Source organism: Trachurus trachurus, assembly GCF_905171665.1.
Source record: "Trachurus trachurus genome assembly, chromosome: 8".
Classification (NCBI taxonomy): domain Eukaryota; kingdom Metazoa; phylum Chordata; class Actinopteri; order Carangiformes; family Carangidae; genus Trachurus; species Trachurus trachurus.
The window spans coordinates 23,709,399-23,737,231 of record NC_139905.1 but is presented as its reverse complement, the minus strand read 5'-3'; the positions used below and the strand labels follow the sequence as shown (position 1 = coordinate 23,737,231).

The window sequence follows — 27,833 nt, the reverse complement described above, 5'->3', positions numbered from 1 at the left end:
CTGACATTCACACCCGTCCAACACCCACGTTCAAATTAAACGCTAAATATGGTGTTCTTTCTCCTTTCTGTTTCAGTGCTTATATTTATACTTCTCAAATTACTCATCCACAAACACTATACACTCACACATACCAACGACTATCATGTGTTGTTTTTATTATAAAACAAACATCAAAATGAACACAAAAATTCAGACAATAAAATACATCAAGGGGAAGAGGAAAATACTTAATTAAGAGGGAGCAAACACTCTGGCCTGCCAATGGCTGGTTGGGTGTTGCTTTGCACACCTTTACCAGTCAGGAAAGCTAATATCTAACCTTATGTGAGTATTTTCTCGAGACCCCTTACATTACTTACTGACATCTTAAGTTGACCTGGAAGACAGAGTTGTGGAAATGTCTAATAGCATAACTGTGTTTCCTTGCATTTTTCAAACAACATTGTACACATTTCAGCATGTACCAAATACACAAATTATCCTAGAATATCATGCTAATTGCTTAAATGTGTATTTTCTTTTTCTTCTCCAATAAAATACACAACATCTTCCTATTAGAGATTCCCCTCTGACAGTTTCTGACCCTAGGCTGCTTTTACAAACAAAACAATGATAAAATTGCAAAAATGCTCCCTTCCCGCACCAAAAAAAAAAGCATTTATATTAATATTACATGACCATTAAATAAGATAATCGGAGCACAGAAAACGGGAACAACTGGATAAAAAGCAAAGTGGACAAAGATTTCACAAAGCTAAAACTCCATCAATCCAAATTTGATGAAACATGTTTTTTTATACAACATCAAGGCCATTTTGCTTGAGAGCTTTTACATTATATCTGGACATCGCTTCCAAGAATAATATTTCTCACATTTCATACATTTTGTGATAAATCACTGAAAATGTTTTGCGTATCAGACATTCAGAGCCTGTATAAGCTTGAGAGGTGGCTTTCACACATGGACAGCAGAGCGGTGTATTATTCTGTAATCCATCATGAAATGAAGCTGCTGTTCTACGTCAGTGGCTTTTTAAATAAAGCCAGCTTGCAGGGTTACAGCTGGTCAGTGTTTCATGAAAAAATTATTTTTGGTGGAATAACACATTCAGCTGACTTTGCTCTCCTGGTCAGACACCGAGCGTCACGAGCCAAATGTTTAACAAGTTCTTCCTTTGATGTCTTCTCTCAAGCTGTAGGTAAGAACTTCCTGTTTATTCTACTTCTGTTTATCTGCTTATGTACAACCTATATACAACCACATGGTGAGTTTATATGTAATTAATTTAATATGTACACGACCGATCAAAGGTTTTTACAACACCTCAATTTTTTGGGGTTTTATTGAAATTTAGGCAGCTAAAGCTCAGTGAATAACATTAAATTGTACAACAGACTGTTGCTAACTGCCCAAAGTAAAGTAACTAAGGATTCAAAAGAAGAAAGCAAAGCGCATTGCAACACATTTGTGAGATCTTCTGCACCAGTGTTTTGATGAACCTATTAAACAATGTTTCATTTCAACTGCAGAAAGAAAATCACAAGTGTGTTCAGCTGCTGGATGAGTCGAGATCTTGATCAAATTAAGATAAAAAAAAAAAAATTGAGGTGTTTTCAACCTTTTGACTTGTAATGTATATGAACTGGTGTGAATGTGTGTGTCAGTAGGCATCTTCTTATTGGCCCATGATTGACTGCTTCCCTCTGTCATTTAAACGTTTCACACAACGGTTTGTTTTTTCCCTGTGTGTAGTTTGAGAGTAAGGAACCTGTCGTCAGTCGCTGTCTATCATTCTTAACCAGTCAAATTCCTGTAGGTCCGTGCTGTTGTAGCCTAAAGTCTAAAGCAGCTCAGGAAGGTTTTTATTGGAATGACGCTGCACTGGGTCGAAGCATCACTTCAAATGGTCACTTGATTCAAATTAAGGTTAACTGACATGGTGCTTAAATATCTTATTTTGCTCCACAGTACAATGCTGGCATTGTACAGTGTATGAGGTAGATAAGGAGAGACACTACTCAGCACTGGACAGCTAAAAGCAGGCTACTCTCTGTGTGCACGCTACACAACGGCCATGCTCCACCGATCGGGGCTGTCTACTCTTGAATACCCTAAAGCCCTTCATTGAAGCTTGCAAGACATTACAAAAATTATTGTAGCACTCGTATTACTGTGCACCGAAGATGATTGTACAGCTTGGCATCCTACGGCTAATCAATGCACTGCTGCATTGCATTAATTTAAACAGTTAGGAGATAATGGTCCCTTTTCCCTTTGGGGCCTATTTAACCTGATTTTCCTTGTTGTTAAACGCTGTTTAGAATGAGGCAGTTAGCCAGCATGGTATGATAATGACCAGAAGGGGGCATGATTGTGCTGCAACAATGTAACTAAGCATCAAAAGGAGCAAATGTGTAGCCTTTTACCTGCGGTGTGGAAACAGGGTTGAGAGTTAGATGAAGCTGTGACAGTTAAAAATCAGAGAGACCTGTTTAAATAAAAGTCCATGTTCATGCCCTCCATCAGTACGAAGGCGTCAGTGGAGAATTACACGTTGTTGGTGAATGAGTTTTCTAATTAACATCCTTTTAAGTATGAGTGTAAGTTAATTCTTTCAGAGTATTGTGAGCAGCCCTAATCTGTGTGTGTTTGTTCTTGCACTGTGTGTGTGTATGTGTGTGTGTGTGTTCAGGAGGCTGCGATGGTCGTGCCCCCGCTGAGCCGAAGCAAAATCTGCTGACAGTCCTGCAGGGAGCGACGGTCTCCCACCCGCTCCAGGGTGCGCTTGGCCTCGGCCAGCAGGCGGGCACGGTGCCCGGGCGGGGTGAGCAGCGGCATGGGCAGGTGGCGGCAGGCCAGCAGGATGGCATGAGCTCGTTCTCTCTCGCCCACAACGCACTCACCTTCTGACACAGCAGCAGGGAAAAGAAGGGAGAAGACGAGAGAAGATTAGTGTCTGTGTCTGCTTTCTGGTGCGTATCTTTGTTCAAGATTAAGAAAAACCATAGGAGAGCTGTCAAGGCGAGTAGAGACCCCTCAGTGAAGATGATTTATTTGAAGTCTTTCCTTAAAGGTATAGTTCAACATTTTGGCAAATTGGAGCATTGCCATAATCCCTATATCAGTAGGTTCGTTACCTTTAATTGTCAATTAACAGCTCCGTCTCGTAACGTTACTTTATTACGTTATTATCTCATAGCGTGGTGAATGTGCAGGTCACAACTTGTCCACGCGAGCGTTTTGGAGTTGTTGGATTGTATATTTAATGAGTTTGATGAGGGAAACCAAGAAATCCCATTAGCCTCCGTAGCATAGCTCTGAGCAGCTCACGGCTCTGCTCCACCGTTCTAAAAATAGCTTGCACCGACAATTAAAGGTAACAAACCTACTCCTAAAACTATAGGCATTATAGCAATGGACCAATTTGCCAAAATGTTGAACTATCCCTTTAAAAACCTTACAAATCAGTATGCATATATGCTTTGCCGTCTTACCGGCCGTGTAGGAGCTGTGTGTCCTGCGCCGGAGGTTGTGCTCCAGCAGCTGGTGTGTCCTCGTGGGACTGGCGCCGGCCATCAGCCTCACTGTGGTCTCATGAAGAAACACCTGCAGGGGAAAAATTAAAAAAAAACTTCAGGGCCACAGTGATTGTTTTCCTGAGAGATGCTGGAGCTGGGGCACGCTGAGCCCTCTCATCAGTTCACCGCACGTTCACTAATGAGGGATAGACAATCTGCCTTCACGCAAAGTGCCTCACAGCACCGAGAGTGAACACTTGTCTCACAGCAGAATCTAATGTAATAATTGTGACAAAGTTCATGTGGTTCTTAGGAGACCTGCTCTCCTCAAAACATAACAAATGATCAACGGCTGCTGTGAAAGCAGCGGCGTGTAAAGACCCTCTGGCTGCAGTTTGGGCTCCTCCTGTAAATCTTACAGTGATTGATGTCACATTAACCTGCAGTGAGATTTCTGCAGCTGGTGCGAGTGGGAGAGAAGTTGATTTTCCAAAAGTTGGGACAGTCAATAGAGTCGTCATCATCATGAACGCCATCAGCAGGTCCCAGCAGATTTACAGGCTTATTATCAGCACAGCACAGAGTGTTTTGGAAAACATTAAAGGCTGTCAAGTGCCAGAATTATACTGAGGTAATTTTTACTTTCAGCACATAGTTGACAGCTTCTCATGGTTCTTTCACTGTAAACGGATTATTTGTTTTTCTACAGTGAGAATAAAAGTCTGGTAACGTCTGATGAGTATGCTGAGATTTAAGTATGAAAATGTGACTCTACAGATTCTTCTTCCCGAGTTGCCACTTAACAGGAAACACAGTAGACTTCAGTGTCGTCTCTTTGTCGTCCTGTAATTGTTTCTCACAGATGTCGAGCAGCCAAACTCTGGTGGCTGTTATCTTTTGTTGATTCCTTCACGCACAATAACACGACTGATCTGGTCTCAGATGTACCTTGTGTTGAGCCTGTCTGTAGCACTGTGTGAGCTTTCGGAGCGCGCTGAGGTCCCTCTGGAAGCCGGCCAGCTGGGACCCGGGGGCCGGGCCAGGTTCTCCATTACTGCTGCTTCCCCGCTGCCATAAACTGGTCCTCAAGGTCAGCAGAAGGTCACAGACCAGGAGCTCCACCCCCTTCGGAGAGATGAAGGATAAAGATCAAAAAGCTGTTCTGTCATGGATGTTTTAGATTTGTAGGAGATGAATTTGAGATTCGAATCTGCCGGTATCAACCACGACCCACCACCAGAGCATCTTCCCCAAACGTGCATGCCAAAAAAATCAAACGTGGTCACCAGTGCTGTCTCATGTGAGGCGGTGGGGTGTGTAGCGGGTGCGTGCAGATTGGGGAGGCCTCTGTACTGCACTGCAGACACATTGCACTCGGCTTCAGGATCATGCAATGCAACTACAATGCACCACAGCCACCTCCTGCCACCCACACTGCGCACTCACACACACTCACACACACTCACTCACACGGCCCCCACGTCAGCCTGCCCTGACCCCAAACTGAGCATGCAGTGTGTATGTATGTATACGGTTCAGAGATAGAGGACAAGATTAGGAGATCTGACAGAGATATGAGCGACAGGTTTGTGTTTGTGACTGGTTCTCGTCGTCTACCTTGTTCAGCCAGTTCCCGGACTGAGCGAGTGGGACTGAGACGCTGGAGCGCAGGTAGCTGCTGGCTCTGTCACAGTGGGACAGGCAGGCCACCGCCCCTTCTCCCTTCAGAGGCGACAGACTCATCTGAACTGCTTTGCAAAGCAGCAGCACAGCCTTAGGAAGAGGGTGGCTAAAACACAGAGGTTAGAGAGGAACCATGAGGACGGTTACAGTAGGGTTTTGTTTTTTTATTAACATCCCATGAGAGCAGGACGACTTCAGTGTTTCTGAATCTAGTTGGATCTGAAATGATCTCAACCTGGTCAAAGCTCAAAAGATTCCTGTACAATTATGATCCGTTATTGTTTTTTGTCTGTATTCTCATTTTCCCTCTTTTTAATTGTTTTTGTTTTGTTCTTTACACTATACTGTAGATATCTGTTTACCTTCTGTATACAAGTCTCAACATTAATTGTTATGTAACCAAACATTTGCCACATATATACTTGTAATGTGTGATATTCAACAATCCCAATAAAGTATTAGTCAAAATATTCCTGTACAATTTAAGTGACCTTGTCAAACTATTTCAATGGAGAAGAGATTGTAATGTGAGATGCATTTTGTCAAATTTTGGTATTTGCACAAGTTTCACTTCACTTACTCAAGAGTGTGCAGAGCCCTCGGCATCCGCTCTGCCTCCGCCAGCAGTGACCTCACCGCGACATCATCGCCCTGCAGCCAATGCACTGCAGCCTTCAGGACCAAAGCCCACCAACGACTCACTGGGTCTCCCACTGCCAGGAAATTACACAGGAAGAGAACAAGTGAGAACAAGAGTCAGTGAAATAAGAACTGGTTTTGGTTTTGCTGTGGTTGTGAGGTACTTTTTCTTGTCAAGATTCAAGTGTCAAATGATAAAAATGAGGTATTAGTTAAGACGCCCTGTCCCTTTGTCTCTGGAAACTTTGCTGCCATATCAGTAGCTGTGTGTGTGTGAGGGTTTAATGCTCTGTGTGCATCACGGTTCACTGAGAGACCAACTGCAATTGATTAAGACTGTAGCTAATTAATGTTGCTTGAACAGATCACCAATGTGCTCATATCCACTGCAAGTCATTTATTACCACAAATCAATGACTCCAAGACTTATCTGTGATAATCCAATAAAAAAAATGAATCCCAAAGCTAAATTGGCTGTCAGTGTACAGCAAATGGAGCCGAGAAAATCCATTCATGTTGACAGTAATAATTCAGATGGCTATCTGGTTAATCTTCACCGAACAGCTTCCCCACACAAACATCCTATGTGATTCATGCTTCTGTGCTAATAGGAAGGGCTGTCCTCTTTGTGCTATTCATACCTGGAGTGGTGGTGTGATTGGGAGGAGTCGAGAAGGGAGGAGGAGGGGAAGGAGAGTCCTCTGTGCAGCTGTTCAACAACTGGAGGAACTCCAGGGCACTGGAAAACTCCCTGGAAAATAAAGTTACAGAGGAGTAAAATCTCTAATTCACACCAAACTGTCACAGAAGACATCAGCGGTGGAGTAAAGAGCCGGTGCTGGCGGCCTTACCCAGAGTCGTTCTTGCGTTTGCCTGCGTCAGAGTCGCTCTGCGGCTGGATGAGGGTGTGGACAGCTCTCTCCAAAAGCTTCCTGCAGAAACAGCGGTGCAGCTGGGCGATGGGGTCAGCTGCAGGAAGGAAGGTGTCACAAAAAGGAACTGATAAATTATAGCACGCATGATTTATTTTTGGCTACAAAATCTTTCTTGGACAACAAAGCTGTCAAAATAAATAAGGATGACCAAACCGATGGAGCCACAAATAAATACATGAAAAGAAAAAGCGAGTGTTTTCCAACTCTTCTATTTGACACAGACCTGAGTCTCTCTGAGACGTGTACACGCCATTGCTGCTCTCTGACTTCACTGACCAATCACAGCTCAGGAAGAACTGCCTGCCCAGTGGGGTGAAGAGCCAGCGCAGGCAGTCGGGGATGGGCTTGGTGTCTGACTGGCTGGCAACGCTCTCAGCGCAGCTCAGCAAGTAACCCTGGGAGACAGACAGACAGACAGAAGATGCTCACGATGAAAAGGAAACAAAATCAAATATGTGAAAATAAGCGTTTCATCTCAACTGTCCGTCTATGTTTTTGCAGCGATTTAGGAGATAAACTGGATGAATATTCAAACACAGGCTGATGACTAGACAGATGATGGACCACGTTAGAGACGTACAGGCAGACAGGAGAGGTGGTGGCCCAGCACGGTGCGCAGGGCTGTTGCTGCGGTGATGTAGATCTGGGTGAGCTGAGAGGGAGCCATCTTGCCTTGGGCGCTTTCGCTGAGGTTGACAGCGTTGAGAGACAGAGACAAAGCCCACAAGCTGCTACGCTGAGGCAGCTTTCCTACAGAGAGAGAGAGAGAGAGAGAGGGAGGGGGTGTGAAAACTGTATCGCTGCCTTTAAGTCTTTGAAACTTTTAAATCACTCGAACAACCACTGTGGATTTTTCCTGCTACTGTCTGAGGATTTATTCTGCTCTTCATTTACTTCATCCTGTGAATCAGATCACCACACACCACACCCCATTTTGTTCCCAACACTCACCTGTGAGTTGCAGCTGGCTCAGCCGGTGATAAACCAGCGCTGCGTCCCTCGCGCTGGTCCTGGCCTCATCCCCCTCGTGCTTTCCTCTGACCTGGTGAACCAGCCAACCCAAGGGAGTCGGACGGTGCAGGCAGTAGCGTATCACGTTCCAGGAGAGCGAGCAAAGCAGGTCGAGGCTGGTTGATGGAAGAGCCCTGGCCAAGACGGACAGGCAGGTCTCTAAGCTGGCCATTGCTGCTGTGTAATCTCCCTGCAGGGACCAGGAGAAAACAGTGAGAGGTTTTAGTATTCAGTTTAGACCGGCGCGGGGAAGATGAAATGAAGGTCACAAGTTAAATCTGAGCACGATTTTGAACGAATGCTAAAAATAAACCCATGCAGAGGCTGAGGTGAGACTTCAAATGGTGAGAATAATCAAAGCAAAGTGGGTGAAGTGCTTTTCAATAGCTGCGAAAACATCAAATCTGATACTTCAAGCAGATCCAGAATAGAAGAGGACAAAGGGGGGTGGATCTAATACTCACACTGTCACATGAAATAAGTAGTGTGATCATTTGGTTCTATATTTGGAAACGCTACCACACTCTTTCTGAGAGGTTCCCATAATTATGCAAGAGAAAATCTATAAAAATAGCAAATGATTTTCTTGCTTTGTTTCAGACTCTTGGATAATTATTGGTTTTAGCTGCCACACGCACGCAGCAGTTAGTCTGACGAGCGCTCACCCTGTTGAGATGCAGGTCGGCTTGTTTGCGATGCCTCCAGAAGGAAACAGATTTTGGGGAGTGAAGGGGTGTGACAGGCTCCCACAGGTAGAGCACTCTGACACAGCCCCACACCGCTCCCACCCCGCTCAGCACCCACACAATCACCCATGGCAACAGGCACCGCAGCCAGGATGCTGGAAGATACAAAGAAATTATACATGAGTGCATCTTAGAATATCTCCATGACCTTCATCACAAACGCAGTCGTATCGTGATAGGGTGAATATTTTATTTTGAATCCTGATTCAATTTTTTTTAGCCCTGCTCACCAAAGTCCTGCGTGTGGCTCGGGAACCAGACGAGTGTTCTCGACGGCCCGTGGCCCGCAGACAGGCCGTGGCTCCCTGAGGCTTCGGAGCCCAGGAGAGACGGCAGCGGGTTCAGGGACAGGCAGAAGAAGGTCAGGGCGCAGAGAAGCAGTCGAGAACGATCCATCACTCCAACAGAGGAGGGAGAATCAGGTTCGCTCTTCACCTGACAGAGAGAAAGAGAGACAGAGAACAGCTTCACAGTCATGGACATCATATTGATGTAAGATACCACCTTCTTTCTATAAATTATTTCTGCAGAAGTCTGGTCAACTGAAGTCAATTGCATCAACAGCATCAGATATTCCTCCTGAACTGCTATAACTGTGACTGATTCATAGGTTGTTCGTAGCCTTCGCTAGCAAGTGTTTAACTGTTTATCCTGAGTCTTCCACAGCGAGTCGGGGCTTCGTTAGCCCAGTTTGACCCGGTTTGTGTCATGTGTTCTGCTGCCACGGAGGAAATAAATTCACGACGATGGAAAAACAAGTTCATAATGTCTCCTGGCAGCTTTACTGCAGATACCAATGAAGGAGAAAATCTGTCAGAAAGCCAAGCTTTAAAGTCAAAAACGCTAACCGTCAAAGAAGATGATTTGGACCTCTGCCAAGAGCCTGACGGGAGAGTTTCTGATATAACTGACAGACAAGCTTCAGAAGAGTGATTTATTTGCATTTAAGTATTTATGTATGAGACAGAAACGCCCTTAGTGACTTTTTAAAACGTTTATTTTGCCTCATGTTAATAGTTTCTCTGCAGAATTTGTAATAAGCAGATTTGCTGTTTTATGAGAAAACTTAACAACAAGCATGGACACTGGTATTTTTTTCATCTTCCTCCTTCCTAAATAGCATTAACATTATTACACACACTGAGCTACAATCCTTAACAATGTTCAAGGTAGAAATATTGTTTACCCCCTGCTCCCACAGCAGCTAATGTGTCTTATGCTGAGCCAACACAACAGACAATAGAGTGTATCTGTGTGTGTGTGTGTGTGTAATTCGATCTTAGTGTGTGTTACCGGGTCGTGATCCAGTAAGGGGCTGCCCGGCTCTGAGTCGACACAGTAAGGAGAGTATTGGGCAGGGGAGCCAGAACCAGAGTCTGAGGCCGGAGGTGACATCATCACTATTTCCTGTTTGAGCTCCACGTCTTCAGACATCGTCACAGACTCTGAAACAGGAAGACGGACTCGTTAGAATCTCAACCTGCTGCAGATGAAGCTACAACACCTTCATTGATGTGAAGAAACACTCACTGTTCTTCTGGTTTCCCATTTTCAGAGCCAGGTTCTCCTGCCGTAGTTTGTGGTTGGTCTGCTGCAGGTATTTGATGTAGTCAATGGCCTTCCTCAGCACTCCTGACTTGTGCATCTGATATAAAGACATGACAAAAAAAATGTGATGATCAAACTTGTAAAAGCAGTTGATTCTTTTTCAAATTTAAAAAATTAAACAAATTGTGATTTTTAAGTACTTTGGATGCATTTCAATCCCAGTGTTAAAATCCCTCACCTTGGCGTCGTTGCCCATGACCAGGTCTCTGAGCTCTATGATTTTGTCGTTGATGGAGGACCGATACCTCTTCTCTATGATGTTGTGGGTCGTCCTCCTCTCGCCCTCCTTCACCACCCCCCCTGGGCCCACCACTCCTCCGGCCATCATCTGGCTCTGCTCCATATTACATCTGGTTGCGTTTGTGGCGGAGGAGCCCGGCTGCAGCTGCTTGATCGGCAGCTTGTCTCCTCCTCCCATCATGACGGGGACGGTGGTCAGGATGTTGCTGCTCATCAGCGTCTGGGCACACAAATCGATGGCAGTAAATTAGTTTAATCATGAAGAATCAATAGTCTGTGGGAGTGCAGAGTTTGACTTTTTTTTATGGACCAGAGTTATGACTGTTACCAACCAATAATTAATATGGACTCATTTATGCTGGCTTCTTACCGGGACTTGCAGAGCTGTGTTCTGGATGGGCGTGGCCAAGGTGGTGATTCCTGTGGGGCTCTGCATGGTGGACAGCACCTGTGTGCCGTCCGGTTTGAGGGTTGTGAGAACCAGTGAGTCTGTCTTCAAAATCTGAGGCTGCTGGACCAGAACCTGGTGGAAAGACGGCCAAAGGTCAGCGAGACACTTTTATGTTTGCTTTTTCAGGAAAGAATTAAAACACGGATATTTAACTAACTAAATAAATAAATAAAATAAATGATTAAAAAAAAAAAAAATGTTAGTATCTTTAGATTAACACAGTTGTTGAAATATGAATCTTTCATTTCCAAATATCAACTAATCATTGTGCCTGTTGCCATTTTGACTCGTTCCCTCATGGCTGCTGTCAACAGTGGGGTTACTCACAGGGACTTGCTGCATCTGCTGTTGCACCGTGTGGACTGGCGCTGACAGAGTCTGAATGGTTTGACCTGTTGGAGTCAGAACGCGCTGATGCTGAATGGTCAACGGTTGGAGCTGCTGTGACGTCATGATGCTCTGCATCTGCGGTTGGAGGACTGGGAGGAGGAGAGAAGGTGATGGATGAGAGATGATTCAAAAGACACTCTGGTCTTAAGTTTAAACCGTATCATTGCAACGTGTAATAATATTAATGATAATGACGAATCTATGATGAATTCAGTCATTATTCTTCTCTTTAGTCACCTTGGAAACCAGGGCCGGGGCTCTGGTGGCAGATGACAGGGTTCTGGATGAAACGTGACTGCCCCCCGCTGGAGGTAATCATCACAGTTTGGGCCTGGGTCTGGATGGGAAGGGGCGTCTGGCTGTGGGTCTGGACCAGCGTGTGGACCGGGAAGGTCTGGGTCTGCATGGGGATGCCCTGGGTGTGCATCTGCATTTAAATCAGAAAACAATGGCTTTATCTAAACATGCATTCCCCATCCCTGAGGTGATTACAAGTCCAACGCAACAGAGGACAGTATATCTGCCTGTTTGGACGAACTGTTTCAGGAGAAAGGTATTTCGCTCAAGACAATACACTACATCTTTCAAGCTGACTACAGTTTTGCTGAGATATGCACTGGTGTTTTGTTGGGATGCTGAGCTGGATATTATATTTTACAGTCTGTCAGGGCTGGGTAAAATTTTTCTCATGTCAGCAGAAGCTTCTTTTTTTTTTTTTTTAACTTATGGATGGCACAACAACAGAAAATGAATCTACGCCGTCCTCACAACAGACGCAGAAATTACAGCCGGAGAGGCAGGCACCTTGAAAACAGCAAAACTACAGCACCGATCCATCACTGTGGCAGTCATACAAACCTGTCACTGTCAGGCCCACACAGTGATTTAAAACTTCACCCGTTTGACCCTGAACACAACTTTCAGTGAGCTCATTGTGAATAAAACTGACATATCCTATTAGACCTAGGAGCAGAGTGAATGAAATGTGAGTTAGCCGATACCTGGATGGTGGGCTGAGCCGTCTGTTGCGGCTGCGGCTGGATGGGTTGGACCTGAGGCCGTGGCTGGAGGAGCGGAGGGCTGCGGGTCACCTGCTGCTGGGTCGCGACTGTGGTGGGCGAAGGGGTCTGGGCGGGTGTGAGGGGAGGGGTGAGGGGTAAAGACTGGGGGGACAGCGTCTGGGAGGCAGCGAGGTTAACGTTAGAAGTCTGGTAGGCAACAACGGGGGCAGGAGTTTGGGGCGTCTGGGGGGTTACAGGGGTTTGGATGGCGGGCCGAGGGGCTGCGCTGGCACCGCCGCCGCTCTGCAGTGAAGCTGCCGAGTTCATCTGGTCCTCGAACAAGTCTGGGAAGTCCCCCACCTGGTTGCTGACGAACTGCAGCATCTCTGAGGAGACAGATAGAAAAACAGAACGGACATTACAATAAGAAAGGATTTGATTAAGAGTCCAAATGTATTCCATTTATTCCATGACATAAAAACAGATGTAATAGGTTATGAGATGTCATAACAAAATCGTATCAGCGCTGCACTTCATAAGCCAAGAAATGTAATTTAAACAAATCTATTTTTCATTTACAATCTCACTCTGTGGTGGTTCAATGGCATTACAAACAGAAACTGCAGCATTTGGTGAAACCTGCAGAACAACTTTTGCAACAGAGAGTCCCATGACTGATGAAGATGATGACGACATTAACTTAATTGCCTCCAAGCCAAGGCCATACCTAACACCCAATACTAAAATAACAGGAAGCAATAATCTATATATTGCTTTCATGTTTCCCTAGTGACCTTGAGAGAAATCACTTCCACTGAAATTAAATATAAGGGTTGATCGTCCTCACATACGGTGTGTGAATGCTGTTTGCTACAACCAGATAAGACTAAAAGAGCCACAGCGGGTTTCAAGGCCTGTCCTTGACGTGGCTCATGTGTGCAAAGACACAGCTAGCGTTCTGGTCGTAAACCGCTCACAACCTATTGCGCACGAAGCAAACGGCCTTCTAACAGATAGCCTTGAAGAAGTCTGCTAATCTTACCGATGGCCGCCAGCGACAATGGGAGCAGGGTAAAAGAGCACACAGATAAAGAAACGGGCAGCTCTGAGAGACCTGGTTATGCTGTAGATGTGTGAATGGCACGATTATGATGATGAAACGTGAAACCGTCCCTGTTGTTAAACACACCGCTGCGCAGGATGTTAGGTGTCACTGAACGGCATTTGGTAATTTGCAACTTACATACTTCAGGGACACAAAACAGATGTCTTATCGAAGAAGACGTCAAGCTGCATATGTCGAGTCCTGGGCGACACAACATGGTGTAAAGTCAGCATTCACAACAACTCTCTTCAGTAAGTTTATCGTTTAGTTTTGTTGGGCTGTAGGTTGTGTTGCAGGTGAGTCGTCGTCATCATCATCATATTGTGAAATTTATAGTATCATAATATATGATAAGACAAAAACCATGATGGTGTTTTTTAACTTTCCAATTAGGACCAGGACTTTGACCTGTGAGGCTTTTGACAGCAGCCTCACAGACTCCATACAGTCAAAGCTGCAGAGATGAATCTTTATCACTGACATGTGTTCGGCCGTCAGGGTCAGTGAAGTGTCAACAAGCAGACGCTGCAGCCTTGAACTCTGTCTTGCAATATGACGGAGCAAGAGCAGAAAGAAAAACTAATCCACAGAGTAGACCACATTTATCGACATCCTCGATGACATAAAATCACTGAGCACGACCCCGCTCCAGACCACCGATAACATTCTGAATGGGAAAGTGTATTTCAGATTAAAATGACACGGAGACCACAGAGGTCTAAACAGCCCTGTCTGATTCTACTGATGAGACGGTGCAAGTTAACAACGTACTTTGTGATACCATAATGACTGCATCTGTCATCTCATTTAACAGAGGTTGGGTAGCTCTGTGTCCCACTGTGTAATGCAACTGTATATTAACTTGTCTACACACCAACAACCACAGTGATGTGGCATATGAATAAATACATTTTATTCATAGTTCATCTCTTTATTCATAATCTTTGAATGATATAGACCATCCAAGTGGAACAATAGAAAACATTTGATATTGCCATGCTATAATGAAATGCAATTTAGTGAACACGACCTCATTCAGTGGCTGAACTGCAGGATGCAGATTTTCACAGCTATAATTTATTTATTCACTTTTTAAAGTATTCGCCCTGAATCGATATGACAGTTGAGAGAGACAGGAAACGGGGAGCCAGAGGGAGAGGGTGTATTGTTTCAAAAGTGTTGGAGCTTCTTAAAAACTGACGATCACTGCCGTTTCTCATTCAAGCCGATCATATTTACTGATTTAAACACGGAAACACTGTTACAAGCGAGGAAAACAAACAACGGCGACATAAAAGTACGAGGAGGAAATGGTGGATTCATTACTTAGCAACAGCAACATTCTTTTGTAGCAACTAACGTCTAAACGTTATTACTTAGCAACAGTAACATTCTGAACTAACGTCTAAACGCTACACTGGCGGAAGACAACATAACACATTCTTATTTCAAAATAAAAGCATTTGTTATTGTAACCTATTATCCTAATGTCATAGAAAATATTTACAACATCCTCCCGCCCGATGAACAGTTGTTCATCACTATCATGTTCATCACATCACATTGCAATTAATTAATTAATCTCTAAAGGATAGATTAGCTGAACAGGTCTTCTTAATAAACTGCCTGTGGATGTATGAACTATACAGGAGCGTACAAGTCCATCTCTCCCTGGAAACAGTTCGGTTATCCTGCCTATTTTCCAGGTCTGTCGGGGTGCGTTGTCCTCACCGACCAGGATGACATCTCCCACTTTCAGCTCAGTGGGTGTAGGTGTCTCACATTTGTGAGCTGATTTCAAGTCCATCAGGTAATCCTTTCGCCAGCTGTTCCAAAAGCTGGTCAGGAGTCTCTGTCTGTATCTCCATCTCTTGCCCATGTCCTCTCTACTCACTGTTGTTATCTGAGAAGGGGGAAGCAGAGTCTTTGGTGGTAGAGAGGTTAGTCTTTTACCAACCAGGAAATGAGCAGGTGTGAGTGGCTGGGGTTCAGAGGCATCTTCATGAACGTATGAGAGGGGCCTGGAGTTCAACACAGCTTCCACCTCCGTAAGTATGGTTGTTAACTCCTCAAAACTTAAAGATGCTTTCCCCAGGATCTTCCTTAAGCATGTTTTTACAGACCTCACAAGTCTCTCCCAGAAGCCACCCCACCAAGCTGCTCTCTCGGCGATGAACTTCCATGTGACTCCTCTATCAGAGAAAAACTCGGTGAGCTCTGATCCTTTCAGTGACTTCCAAAGCTCTCTCAAGTCTTGGTCTGCTCTTTTAAATGTTTTGGCATTGTCTGAATAAATGATCTTACATAGCCCTCGTCTAGCAATAAATCTCTTTAAAGCCAAGAGAAAATTTTCAGTAGTCTGGTCTGACACTAACTCTAGATGCACTGCCCTAGTGACTGCACAAGTGAAAAGTGCAATATATGCTTTCTTAGGCTGTCCACCAGATTTTACATACAGTGGACCTGCAAAATCTACACCAGTTACTTCAAAGGGCGGAGACTCTGTAACTCTGTCTCTGGGTAATGGAGCTGTCACTTGCTGAGCTGGTTTCACCTTTAACCTCCTACAGATGTAACAACGTGATACCAACCGCTTAACTAGCTGTCTCCCTTTTAGAACCCAGTATCTCTCCCTCATCTGAACTAGAGTATCCCTGACTCCAGAATGCATGACTCTCTCATGGCAGTGCTGAACTAGTAGCTCAGAGTATCTGTGGTTTGCAGGTAGCACATATGGGTGTTGCTCCCTAAAGCTGAAATCAGAGTGCTGTAACCTGCCTCCTACGCTAATGAGCCCATTTTCATCTAAGAATGGCTTCAAGTCTTTGATTTTTGAATCTCTGCTGATGTTCTGACCTGACGTCAGCTGACTGATTTCTTGGCTAAAACTCTGCTCTTGAGTCATCTTTACCCAGTACACTTCTGCTGCAGTGAGCTCCTGAGAAGTTAGCTCTCCCTGTGTCTTTTGACTGGATCTAGCATTAGCTATGAACCTATTCACCCATGCAGTTATCCTAAGTACTTTCTTTAGTCTGCTGTACTTGTCTAGGTCTAACAGTGGTTCAGCTGGTTCAGTGCTGGTGAGCTGTACTGCAGTCTGATACTTGGACCTGAGCTCAGAGCTCACCTCATCTGCAACAAAGTCCTCATCTATGCTTTCTGCTTCATCAGTTGACAGTAGTGAGGGAGGGCCGCTCCACCACAGCTGGCTCTGGATGAGGTTGTCGACGCTCTGGCCTCTGGTGGGTAAATCAGCAGGGTTGGTTTTCCCGCTGCAGTGGGACCATTGCTCTGGGCTTGTCAGACTCTGTATCTCAGTCACTCGGTTTGACACAAAAGGTTTCCATTTTTGTGCTGTGCTGCGTATCCAATGGAACACAATCATTGAATCTGTCCACATGTGCAGGTGATTCTTCTCCATGTTTAGTGGCTTGAGTAGGTTATTTGCTAACCTTGCTCCTATCAGTGCACCCATAAGCTCCAGGCGTGGTAAAGTCATTTTCTTTAAGGGTGCTACTTTTGACTTGGATGCCACAAAACATGTTACAATGTCTCCGTCTTTGTTTGGTCCTTGCAGGTAGGCAACAGCACTGTACGCCTTCTCACTGGCATCACAAAAGATGTGCAGTTTCAGTGTCTGTGACTTTGGCTGGATTTCAATGTGGTACCATCTTGGAATAGCTACAAGATGTAGCCTTGGTAGCTCTGCACACCACTGATCCCATTTTTCAGCCAAGTCTGTGGGTAACTGTTCATCCCAGCTGATTCCTCTCTCCCACAGTTCTTGAAACAGGCATTTTACCCGTATTGTAAATGGAGTGAGGAATCCTATAGGGTCAAAGATACGTGCTGATGTCTGTAACACACTTCTCTTTGTGTTTTCTTTGCCCTTAACAATGTCCAGTAGTCCCTTCAAGTCAAACACAAACTCATCTTTCTCTGATCTCCACACTAACCCCAGCACTTTCAGCACATTTCCACCAGCGGCTGTCTCTGTTGTGTGCTCCACTCCATGTTGTGTCCACTTGGCTCTCAGATCTGGTGAATTTGTCACCCATTTGCACAGGTTCATGCCAGCATGGGACAGGATCTCTTTTGCTGTGGTGGAAACTGAAAAGGCTTCATCGACATCACTTGAGCTGGAGATGAAATCATCAACGTAGAGAGACTCCCTCAGTGCCTCCACCACCCTGGGCTGCTGACTTTCGTACTGTTCTATGTGTTTTCTTACAGTAGCAGCTAGCAGAAATGGACTGGGTGACACTCCAAACACTACTCGACTCATTCTCATAATGCGCAGCTCATCTTCACAGTTCTTGTTTGGAGGTCCATGGAGCCACAGGAATCTAACAGCATCTTTATCTTTCTCTGCTAGAGCTATCTGCAAGAATGCCTTAGTGATGTCTGCAGTAAAGGCTATCTGGTGTAATCTGAATTTGATTAGCACATCTAGCAGATTTGGATTAAGGTTTGGCCCAGTCAGTAAACAGTCATTTAGGGAGGGGCAACCTTCCTCATGTGATGATGCATCAAACACTACTCTCAGTTTTGTTGTCGCTTTGTCTTCTCGGAGAACAGCATGATGTGGCATGTAGTATTTCACAGTCTCTGGATGTTCTTCTGCTGCGGTGTTCTCAGTTATATCCTCACAGATGCCTTGCTGTTGATAATCTGTGATGACATCATTGTATCTGGAGTACAGTGTTGCATCCGTCTTTAATCTCCTCTTGAGGCTTTCAAACCGTCTTTTTGCAACTCTGAAGTTGTCTGGGAGTGCTGGTTTGTCATGTCGCCATGGTAACTCAACTTCATAGTGACCATTTTTGTAAGTTACAGTCTGTTCAAAGTTCTTTAGAGCGTCGGTTTCTGCTGGGCTCTGGGTCTTTTCGTTCACTATGCCCAGTGACTCCACCTCCCAGAAGGCATGTAGCTGTTCTGAGATCTTTGTGTCCTCTTCTAGGCTGATGTGCATGCAGGTGGTGTCGGTCACACTGGATGATGAAATAGGCCCCTGCAGAGCCCACCCAAAGCAGCTTTCTATGGCAACAAGTGATTCTGTGATTCTCTGGACTTTGCCGGATACCACTTGCCAGTAATAGTCAGCTCCTATTAGCAGTGACAGTTCTGCATCATCAGAACCATCCAGTGGAAAATCAGCCAGCTGCAGACCCTGTCTCTTTAGCTCCTCTTGGATGGGTTCGCTGGGGACCTTTATCACTGCCGTACACACTTGAGGGGTTTCCACTGCCTCAATCTCTATTTTCTGTTGTGTGTTCCACACGTTTTGCAGTGATACCTTGACAATGTTGCGCTGTACTGTCACAGGAGCAGCAGATCCAAAGGTGTGCAGATGCAGTGTCTCTTTTCCTAGCACTGGTAATCCCAGAGCTTTCACCACACCTTCATGAATGAAGCTTCTTTGGCTGCCTCCATCCAACAGACAGCGTACGATTTTTCTTCCTGCTGGGCCCTCTGTCCACGCTTTCACCGTCTGCAGCAGCACTGTATTCTGTGTGTTAGCCTTTGGTTTTGCTGTGCTGGACACAGAGGATACAACAGCCTCCATACTACCACTGTTCACACTTGTCTGGGGGTTATTTTGGTCACACACTGACTGGTGATGTCTGCGTCCACATAAAGAGCAAACACTTTTAACTTTGCAGAATTTTGCTATGTGTTTTGGACCCAGGCACACGTAGCATCTTCCCAGCTTCCTTAATTTTTCTTTGCGAGCTAGCACAGAGCTGTCAGGGCAATGTTCTGGTTTGTGACTGGGACTATCACAATAGATGCAGGTCTGTGGTGCTATGCTCGCTGTGTGCAGTGCTGTAGCTGAGGGCATACTCCAACTTTTAGGTCTTCTTAGGGTGCTGGTTTACAGACAGGTCTATTATTTGACGGAATGTCCCTTTGTGTGTTACCTGGTCTGGTCAGTTGAAGTGCTCTTTCTCTGCTTTGAACCTCATTCTGAAGGAAATGAATGAGCTCAGGCACTTTCCATTCAGCATTTGGGTCTGATCTGCGTGTGTAGGCCAATGCAATGTCCTCTGGTATCAGCTGTAATAGTACTGGGCAGAGCAGGCAGCCATATGTGTCACTGTGAACTCCCATGGATTCCAGGCTCCGGATCTGAATTTCACATTCATCATACAGTTGTCTGAGTGCTGCAACATCTGATGATCTTTTCACAGGAGCAAGGTTCAACAGTTTGGACATATGTGCACTAATTACAATGTCTTTTCTTCCAAAACGGCTCTGTAGTAATTCCACTGCTGCATCATAATTCCTATCAGTCATGCTTAGTCCTGTTACAGCTCTTGCTGCTGTTCCAGTCAGATAGGATCTCAGGTAGGTGAACTTCTCCCTCTTACACAGCGCGTCATTCTCATGAATAGCCGTTTCATACTGGGACCAGAATTCTTGCCACTGGCTTACATCTCCGTCGTATTTTTCTATCACCAGCTTCGGCAGTTTAACAGTCTGTCTGCTTTCTGATCTTACTGTGCCAGAGCTTGCGTCACTCATCCGCTCACTCACGGGGTCCCGCGTCGTCCTTATGAGCCTATCGACCCGGGCTTTCAGTGTGATGATGCGGTCCTGGTAGTCCTGAGTGGTCGCGATCTCTGCCTCCAGTTCCTCCGTCGGCGTTTCATCCTCGATGCCGTTGTCCAAGTCCGTTAACGTTCCCTCTTTGATCACCAACACCGACAGCATTTCACGGAGTTTGTCACAGTCGGGTCCATCCTCCTTCCTCACCTCCTCTTCCATACGAGTCAAGAGTTTTGTTGTGGAGGTGCGGATCGTCTTTCGTTTCCGTTTCATCCGCTCGTATTGCTCGGCCATCTCCGCTGTTAACGACAGGTTCAACGGTAGCTCCAACTTGACAACGTTCACAGTCTTTCTTCTTGAAATCCCGGGTTTCGGCACCAAAATGTATTGTTTCAAAAGTGTTGGAGCTTCTTAAAAACTGACGATCACTGCCGTTTCTCATTCAAGCCGATCATATTTACTGATTTAAACACGGAAACACTGTTACAAGCGAGGAAAACAAACAACGGCGACATAAAAGTACGAGGAGGAAATGGTGGATTCATTACTTAGCAACAGCAACATTCTTTTGTAGCAACTAACGTCTAAACGTTATTACTTAGCAACAGTAACATTCTGAACTAACGTCTAAACGCTACACTGGCGGAAGACAACATAACACATTCTTATTTCAAAATAAAAGCATTTGTTATTGTAACCTATTATCCTAATGTCATAGAAAATATTTACAACAGAGGGGATGACATGCAGCAAAGGGCGAATCAAACCGGGCCTGCTCAACCCAGTGAGCTATACGGCGCCCCTTCGCAGCTTTATTATCACAATTTTTTTTTCTTTTTTCATAATAAACACAATTTAAAAGGGAGCAAAGACAGAATAAAGCAGAGTTGAGGCACTAGTCACCTAAAAGATACAGCTATTACAACAAGTGTTTTCTTCTATATCAGCCAGGGAAGGCCAACTGACTGTGACTGTCATCACTTATTATATTGCCATATAAAGTTTTAAGCAGTTAAACATCACCTCAAATATTTTTCTTTCACAATTTCACTACTATTGCTGTGGGTGCATAATTGCTAGCTGGGAACCAGTTCTGTGGGTTTTGACTGTCTCCCTGTGCACGTGTATGGACGACAGCAGAATCAGAGCTGCAGCACCTAAGCAGCGGTGTAACTTCTTGAATCCTGAATAATACATCGTGATTCTTATGATCATAACACTCTGAATAATAAACTGTGCACTGTGCATGAGGACACTGGTGTTCTTTCGTTTTTTCTTCACCGTGCTGTCCCTCGCATGTCACATATACATGAACACATTATGTAAACAGACACCCTACTAGACCATGCACTTGTACACCACCGCGGGGGGGCGGACTGCTAATGACAGACTGGACAAAGCGTCTCTGAGCCCCCAGCGCCTCAGACAAGCTGACACAAAGAGTAAATCCATCAAAGGGGGACAGTTTCCTAGGCTGCTCCCAGCAAAGAAAATAGGTTATATAACCAGTGCTGCAGTTGCTAAGGGAATAATTGGGAAAGGGAGAATGTTCTAGATGAATAAAGGGTCAACTGCTTGAGCCCTACGGAGGCCCCCCAAGACCTCACTGTCTCAGGAAATGCACATGGCTCGTCTGGAGAACAAAGGTTAGATATCTCTCGTGGTGTGCAGTAAACCAGCTGCTGCAAAAAGAGGAAGATGAAAGCCATCGCCAGTCATTTAAGTTTGAAAGAGGTTTTACAAAGTATCTATAAAAATAAAAATAAAAATAAACCCACAAAGTTTCATCTGAATCACAAATGAGATTGTGGCCACAACATCTGTTAACAGTGGTTCCTGTTTCTGCAGTTAGCTGCTGTATTTAATAGGGAAATTGTAATTCCCAATTAGCTAGAGGCCAAAACGGAGACTAAGTGAAAACAAAACAGAGTGTGGTCTGGCTTTGCTGCAGCTTTGCAGCAAATTCATCAGTCAACCCTCAGTTGTCATTTCTCTCTCTCTCTCTCACACACACACAATCTGTACATTCCTGTCTTTTGACACAATGATTAAGTGGGATTACATAACTGTGGCTGGGGGGGTGCTGTCTGCTCATTTTGTCTAAAGGCCCCCTTTGAAGGGAGAATTAACAGCAGACACCAAAGGCAGGTAGAGTTTCAGGATTGTTTCATAAGCCAGTTTGCAGTCTCATCAATGTTGGCTGTTATTGTTTGCACACTGTGGCCTTGTTATTATTCTGTTGTGTGTTTGGTAAGTGAACTCAATCATCGGTTGGAGCAGTTTGTCCCTGAAAATTAGTTTCATTCTAGACAGTCTGAAGCCACACACACGCACACACACATACACACACACACACACACACACAGTTCATCAGTGCGGTCTGGTGACTTAGCATTCAGTAAAATTCCACCCTAATGGAAATCTGGTGACTCTGCGTTGGCCAGCGTTACACCAAAAGCCCGGTCCTTTCACTGTGTGCCAAAGACTGAAACTTGTTTTGATTAGAGGGAGATCTGATCGGCGATGCTCTGTGCCTGCTTGCATAGTGTTGAACTGGATCTTTACATAGATACTGTCCTGCAAACTTTGCTTGAATAAGCTCAGAAAGGATATAGGAAGAGGGAAAACGTTTCTCTGTGAAAAAACTCTAGGCCTATATAAATAAATAAAATGCCAGTTTTGAAAGAGTTTAACTTTATGACCTCTGGCTTACAATAATAACACACAAGCTTGATGGCTGAGTTACACTCCTGTGTCACCCAACACTGCTTCATGATGTATGACACTTGTTTGTGGTGTTCATTTCTGCATCATGGAAAATAGCACTCTGATTACACATTCATTCCCTTCCCAATTAAAGTCTGTTGCTTTCCTTGAGATAAGATACACAACACTACAATTGCTAAATAAAGCATGATTGAACTATAACTCTAAACATGTCGCAGTGTACAAATGACAGGTGGATTGAACAGCCTGTGTGACAAGAAACTACAAGTCAGATTTTTGCAAATAGCCTGGTGATAAATCTACAACTCTACAAATCTACAAAGAGCAAATAATAGAACCAAATGTTTAATTAACAAGTAAATAATACTTAGTAACACGTCTGGGAGTGTTTCAGACAAAAACTTTTGACCCCCTTGTTCATGGTGAAAACTTTAGATAGTGAACTTTATGTGTTGTGCGGGTTTCGCTTGAATCACAGTGTTCAGCACCTTCCGCTCAGCAGGACGAGCATCTCTCGGAGCTGTCAGTCGGAGCGGAAACAGGCCGACGATAACTACACTAGGAAGAGACAACACTTGACACTGTCAGCAGAGACACGGCCACTCACCGTCGATGTCTCCCAGGGTGAATTCGTCCCCTAATTCCGCTAGAGTCGGGTCCATGCTCATGGTCTCCATGTACTCTCCGCCGTCCATCCTGTCCGTCAGCGGCTCGTCTCTCCGGCTGGAACCGGAGGGTCGCGGGGGGGGGGACAAAAAAAAAGGCCCGCGGTCTGCTCCGCGGCGTCTACAACACACTTATCTAATCGTTAAAGATTATTTAAACCCACAACAACCGTGAAACAACGCCGGCGCCTCAAGAGAGGCAGACTTTCACGTCGATAAACTCATTCACACCGATTTATGCTTAAGACGACGCCATCTTGTTTTACGCTCATTACGTCATTCACAAACAGACTCTGTGGCGCAAAGCGGCTTCCGATTGGCCCAGACCGAGCTGTTGTTGTCATGAGACCAGTCATCATCGGCCAATGACAGGCTCGTATTTACCGTGGTCTGATAGTACGTCAAACATCAGAAGCTCCTGTGTCATTTGAATAAACCGCGCCCCCTATCTTCATGAAAAGAAGTGGAGCTCATCAGGCAAATTTAGCACCTCGGAGATGCTGATTATCATAAATAGACAAGGAAATAGAAGTAAAAACAAACAAGAAAGCGATGTATATTCAAATTATATGCATTTTGCTGCTATAATCAATGTGTCTGGCATTGTAATACATGTTATCATACTACTATGTAATACTATTGTTTTCCCTATACATACAAAAACTATACATAAAAGTTATCAAGTCCCTTATGTGATCATGGTATAGTAACAATTAATCAGTAATGAATCACTTAGCATGTACAAAAGCTGTGGTACCACAGTTGTGGCAGTTGATGTACTGACAGAAAAATAACTGACAACAACAACTCAGGGCAGGAAATAAGGTCACAATGCTCAGTCATGGAAGAATACTGTCTTTATTGTTCATAATCACACAAGTGAAATGGTGATACATTACAGCAGTTGAAAACTGTTTAAACAAGTGCTAATACTTTATGTCTCTCCTCTGGCTAATATATGACAAGATGTGAACATTTTGAAGATTTAAAATACTTTGTAGTTCAGTGCTTGTGTTCATTTTCATCACCCGTTGCTATAATAAATCAGATTCATTACATAAATACATTATGTGCACTCAACAACAAACGATGCAAGTAAGTGCTAACAATAACTTTTTTTTCTGCTTAAAGCGTGCTGTTTGTCTAAAAAGGCCAAAAAAAAAAAAACCTTTATGAAATTCATCTTATGTCAGTTTACACAGCTGAATTGTGATGGACCATGTTTGCAGCAGGCCTGCCCCCCTAAGTGGACGTCCCTTTTATTTTCTTAATTTTATAAAAATTAGAATAAGAATATTTTAGGTTTAGCTCAAAACCAACCAGCTTAAAGTAGAGTCACAACCTTAACACAGTCAATTTAGTTAAAAACGGTGCTTGGAAAAAAGAAGGAAATCAAAGGTATCACAAGACTGTGTACCTAATATCCTTTTATTAGTCATCCCACGCAGCACTGCAAATGTCAATGAACTCAGTCACCAGCCTTCAATAGTTCCACCCAGCATTTGCAAGTAGAATTTCTTCTTTCTTTTATCAGTAAGAATGTGCAATTTCTTGATCGTACATTATCTTATATTACATTGCTCGAGCTACTGCCTCTGCCTATTTGAGGTGGTTTACATTTGCATGGTAATGGCAACATCCCTCACTGAGTGAAGCGACTGTGGAGTGTAGGCTTTCACCAGGGAGGGAGGAGAAAGTATGAATATGATCTCATTCATTGGATTATAACTCCCTTTCTCGCCTGTGCTCATTTGTTCCAGTAGATCTCATATGACTTCTTCTCTGAGTAGCTTGCTTCTGTTGTTGCTGTGCCACATCTGACTTTTTCCTTTACCACCTTCACTACCAGACCACCAGCCAGGGCGATGCCTGCTGCAGCCTTGCCAATCTCAGCCACTGCATTCAGGATGCGTGTCGTTGCCGTCACGGTTCCCCAAGGATCTGATGTAACCCTGCTGGCCACGGATACCGCGCTCGGCCCTGCAAGCCCACACACCACACCGGCAGCCCCAGCTGCTACTGGGACATTTGCAGCTAGGGCTGCCCCTGCTGCAGCGCACTGAGGCGTCGCAGAGCCTGCAGCTACAGTGGCCACTGCGTGCTGCCCTGCTGCTGAAGCTAAACCACCCTGAACAACAGAAGCGTTGGCTGCACCTGCTGCTCCCACTGCTGCGGCCTCACCTCCACCGAGGGCTGCTGTGCTGAAGGCTGCTCCCTCCAGAGCTGCACCTAAAGCGGCCCCGGCTCCTAAGGCCCCCCCCACTCCTGTCGCCACCCCGACAGCAGACACGCCCATGAGACTAACCTGCTCAAGGGCATCCAGAGCGCCCTCCCTGGGTGTGGTGTGCCCAGCTCCAACAATAGCTCCTACAGAGCCACCCATAACTCCACCTGTCGCTGCCCCCAGGGCCACGGCAGTCTTCCCCGTAGCTGCTGCCACTATGGCTCCCACAGCTTTCCCAACACCTGCGCCTCCCGCTACAGACATGCCAGCTAGTTGACCTGCAGCGAAACCAACTGTGTTTCCCACAAGGGAAGCCCCAGCTGCGGCTGCGAAGGGGGCAGCTGCCCCGAACATCGCCCCAACTGCCATGCCTGTAGTTCCAGCAGCTACCAAGATTTTAACCCTCTCCAACACCTTAGCAGAGAGCGCAGCCTCCCTTCTCATGCGAATCAGGGATGAACGAAGTGACTGTCGCCTGCTGACGGCCCTGTTGCTGCTGCTGCCCCTGTGCCTGCCTTGTTCGACTCTGTTCCTCAGGAAGCTGAAAGCACCGCCTCTGCTCTCCTCTGTCCATCGCTCCATCCTAAAATCCTCTTCATTTCCTCCCTCCAACTCTCTCCTGCTGAACCTTTGTGACCCTCTATTACCGCCTCCCTGTCCGTCAGACTCTAGGTCGCACTTTCTTCGTTTTACAAGTCTCGACTGTTCCTCCACGTTGCTGTTATTCCCCCCTTGTTCTTCCCCCTCTGCTTCCTCTCGCTCGCTCATCATCTTTTTCTGCTCCTCTCTGATTGCAGCCTCGGCCTCTAAAAACACAGTGCTGGTATAAAACCCTCTTTCTGACTGCTTCACCAACCCGTCCACCTTCATCAAGAGTTCTTTAACTTGCGCCGAGTCGCTGGGGTCTCTGTTGTTGAGGACATGGTACCTGCCCCCACACCTGTCAATCAGAGCCTTAAGCCCAGCAGGTGCGGTCTTCTGTAGGTACTCCTCAATCCCTACACCCTCCAGGTCATCACCTCTGGTAAAAAGAACCACTGTGTGATGACAGACTGCATCCTCTCCAAATATCTTTGCCATCTCACAGACAGCCCGGTTCTCGTCGTCTGTGTATCGCCCTATCGGCACCACCAGGAGGAAAGCGTGCGGGCCGGGGGCAGAGAGAGACACACACTTGGCTATCTCTGCATAAATCTGCTCCACGCTGAGGTGAGTGTCCCCAAACCCTGGCATGTCAACCACCGTGACTCTCCTCATCCTCCTCTGTGCCACGACAGCCTGGCCGGCAGCCTCTTCCTCGACGAGCAGGGAGCTCCCAAGTTCACAAATCTGCGTGACGGAGCTGGCGCTGATCTGTGACAGGAAGTGCCTCCGGCCCAGGATTGTGTTTCCAGATGCACTCTTGCCACTTCCAGTCTTTCCCACTAGGACCAGCCTGAGTTCGTCGCTCTCTCCGGTGTCAGGATCATCCCCTTCCTTCTCACCCTCCATATCGACTGGCTCCTTTTTCTCCACTGCAAAAACACAACACAGACTCTGTGTAACTAAAATGGAAACCTTAGAGATAATTATCAGGTTCAGAGCGGTTGATATAACAGCTATATAACCGCTCCGATCAGGTTAAGTGAATCGTATTCACATAAACCACAGACATCATTATTTAAGGACAGCAACAGAGCCTCTTATTGTCCTCACTGGCTATTGCTAATGAGCACAATACACGTTTTCTAGCCCAGTCAAGTCAGTATTTATCAGGAAGCTTCTGTACAAAAACAAAACACCCTCTCTGAATAGGTTAGCTAGCTACGTGCTCGGTAATTAGATGTTATTTATAACTCAAGTACAACCCAATGATAAAACGACCCGAAAACATAAATAGAAATCAAACATCGACGGCAGAGATCAAGTTTTAATCCTAAATACGACGTCGTAGCCCCTCCGTTAACTAGCTGCTGTTAGCTTAGCAGTTTGACTGAACTTTGACTGTAAACGGCTAATTCAGCTAGCTTTAGCATGTCGCTAATTTAGGACACAAACAAAAGTTAAATATCACATGAAGACAGTTATCTCACCAGAGTCCATGTTATCAGAGGCGTCTTGTTATTCTCTATAGTGAGTCGGTTCTTCTTTGCATTCAAGCTGTGTCACCAACTTTGAATAAAGCTAAAGCTACATGTTCAACACACACAGCTCAGACAAAACAAAACATTAGACTTTAGGTACAAAGTGTTTTGGTGCTGCTGTCTGCCCTCTGTCGGCTGATCTCATCACCTCAATGTCTCTCTCTCTCTCTCTCTCTCACACACGCACGCGCGCGCACGCACGCACACAGTGAGA

General features: G+C 45.3%; 2 protein-coding genes across 3 annotated transcripts; both read right to left on the bottom strand.

Annotated features, from left to right (window-relative positions):
* Positions 1-167: 167 nt before the first annotated feature.
* On the bottom strand, positions 168-23,537 carry srebf2 (sterol regulatory element binding transcription factor 2). 2 transcript variants are annotated; one of them, XM_083977353.1, is made up of 20 exons: positions 23,215-23,537; positions 12,227-12,612; positions 11,463-11,652; positions 11,163-11,314; positions 10,755-10,907; positions 10,323-10,604; positions 10,067-10,181; positions 9,830-9,981; positions 8,767-8,971; positions 8,456-8,631; positions 7,731-7,980; positions 7,360-7,529; positions 7,003-7,174; positions 6,696-6,813; positions 6,486-6,595; positions 5,786-5,918; positions 5,140-5,311; positions 4,471-4,647; positions 3,499-3,610; positions 168-2,910 (listed from the first exon to the last, which is right to left on the bottom strand). In XM_083977353.1, exons 1-20 carry the CDS (start codon positions 23,300-23,302, stop codon positions 2,693-2,695), a joined length of 3,531 nt encoding a protein of 1,176 aa, XP_083833479.1. In that variant the 5' UTR covers positions 23,303-23,537; the 3' UTR covers positions 168-2,692. The 2 variants fall into 2 exon arrangements, with proteins under 2 accessions (XP_083833479.1, XP_083833480.1); XM_083977354.1 differs by having other exon boundaries at positions 168-2,907.
* Positions 23,538-24,129: 592 nt separating this feature from the next.
* On the bottom strand, positions 24,130-27,773 carry LOC310990445 (uncharacterized protein). Its single transcript, XM_083977823.1, has 2 exons — positions 27,569-27,773; positions 24,130-27,010 (listed from the first exon to the last, which is right to left on the bottom strand). The coding sequence occupies exons 1-2, from the start codon at positions 27,576-27,578 to the stop codon at positions 25,020-25,022; spliced, it is 2,001 nt and encodes a 666-aa protein (XP_083833949.1). The 5' UTR covers positions 27,579-27,773; the 3' UTR covers positions 24,130-25,019.
* Between the last annotated feature and the right edge of the window lie 60 nt (positions 27,774-27,833).

What these genes read in the sequence shown, in the direction of transcription:
- srebf2 (XM_083977353.1), bottom strand. Translation starts at nt 23,302, where the DNA reads ATGGACGGCGGAGAGTACATGGAGACCATGAGCATGGACCCGACTCTA. An exon ending in AATGGGAAACCAGAAGAACA is followed by an intron (nt 9,982 to 10,066) that starts GTGAGTGTTTCT and finishes TTCCTGTTTCAG; the next exon opens with AGTCTGTGACGATGTCTGAA. An exon ending in CCGACCTGCATCTCAACAGG is followed by an intron (nt 7,981 to 8,455) that starts GTGAGCGCTCGT and finishes TGGTCCCTGCAG; the next exon opens with GGAGATTACACAGCAGCAAT.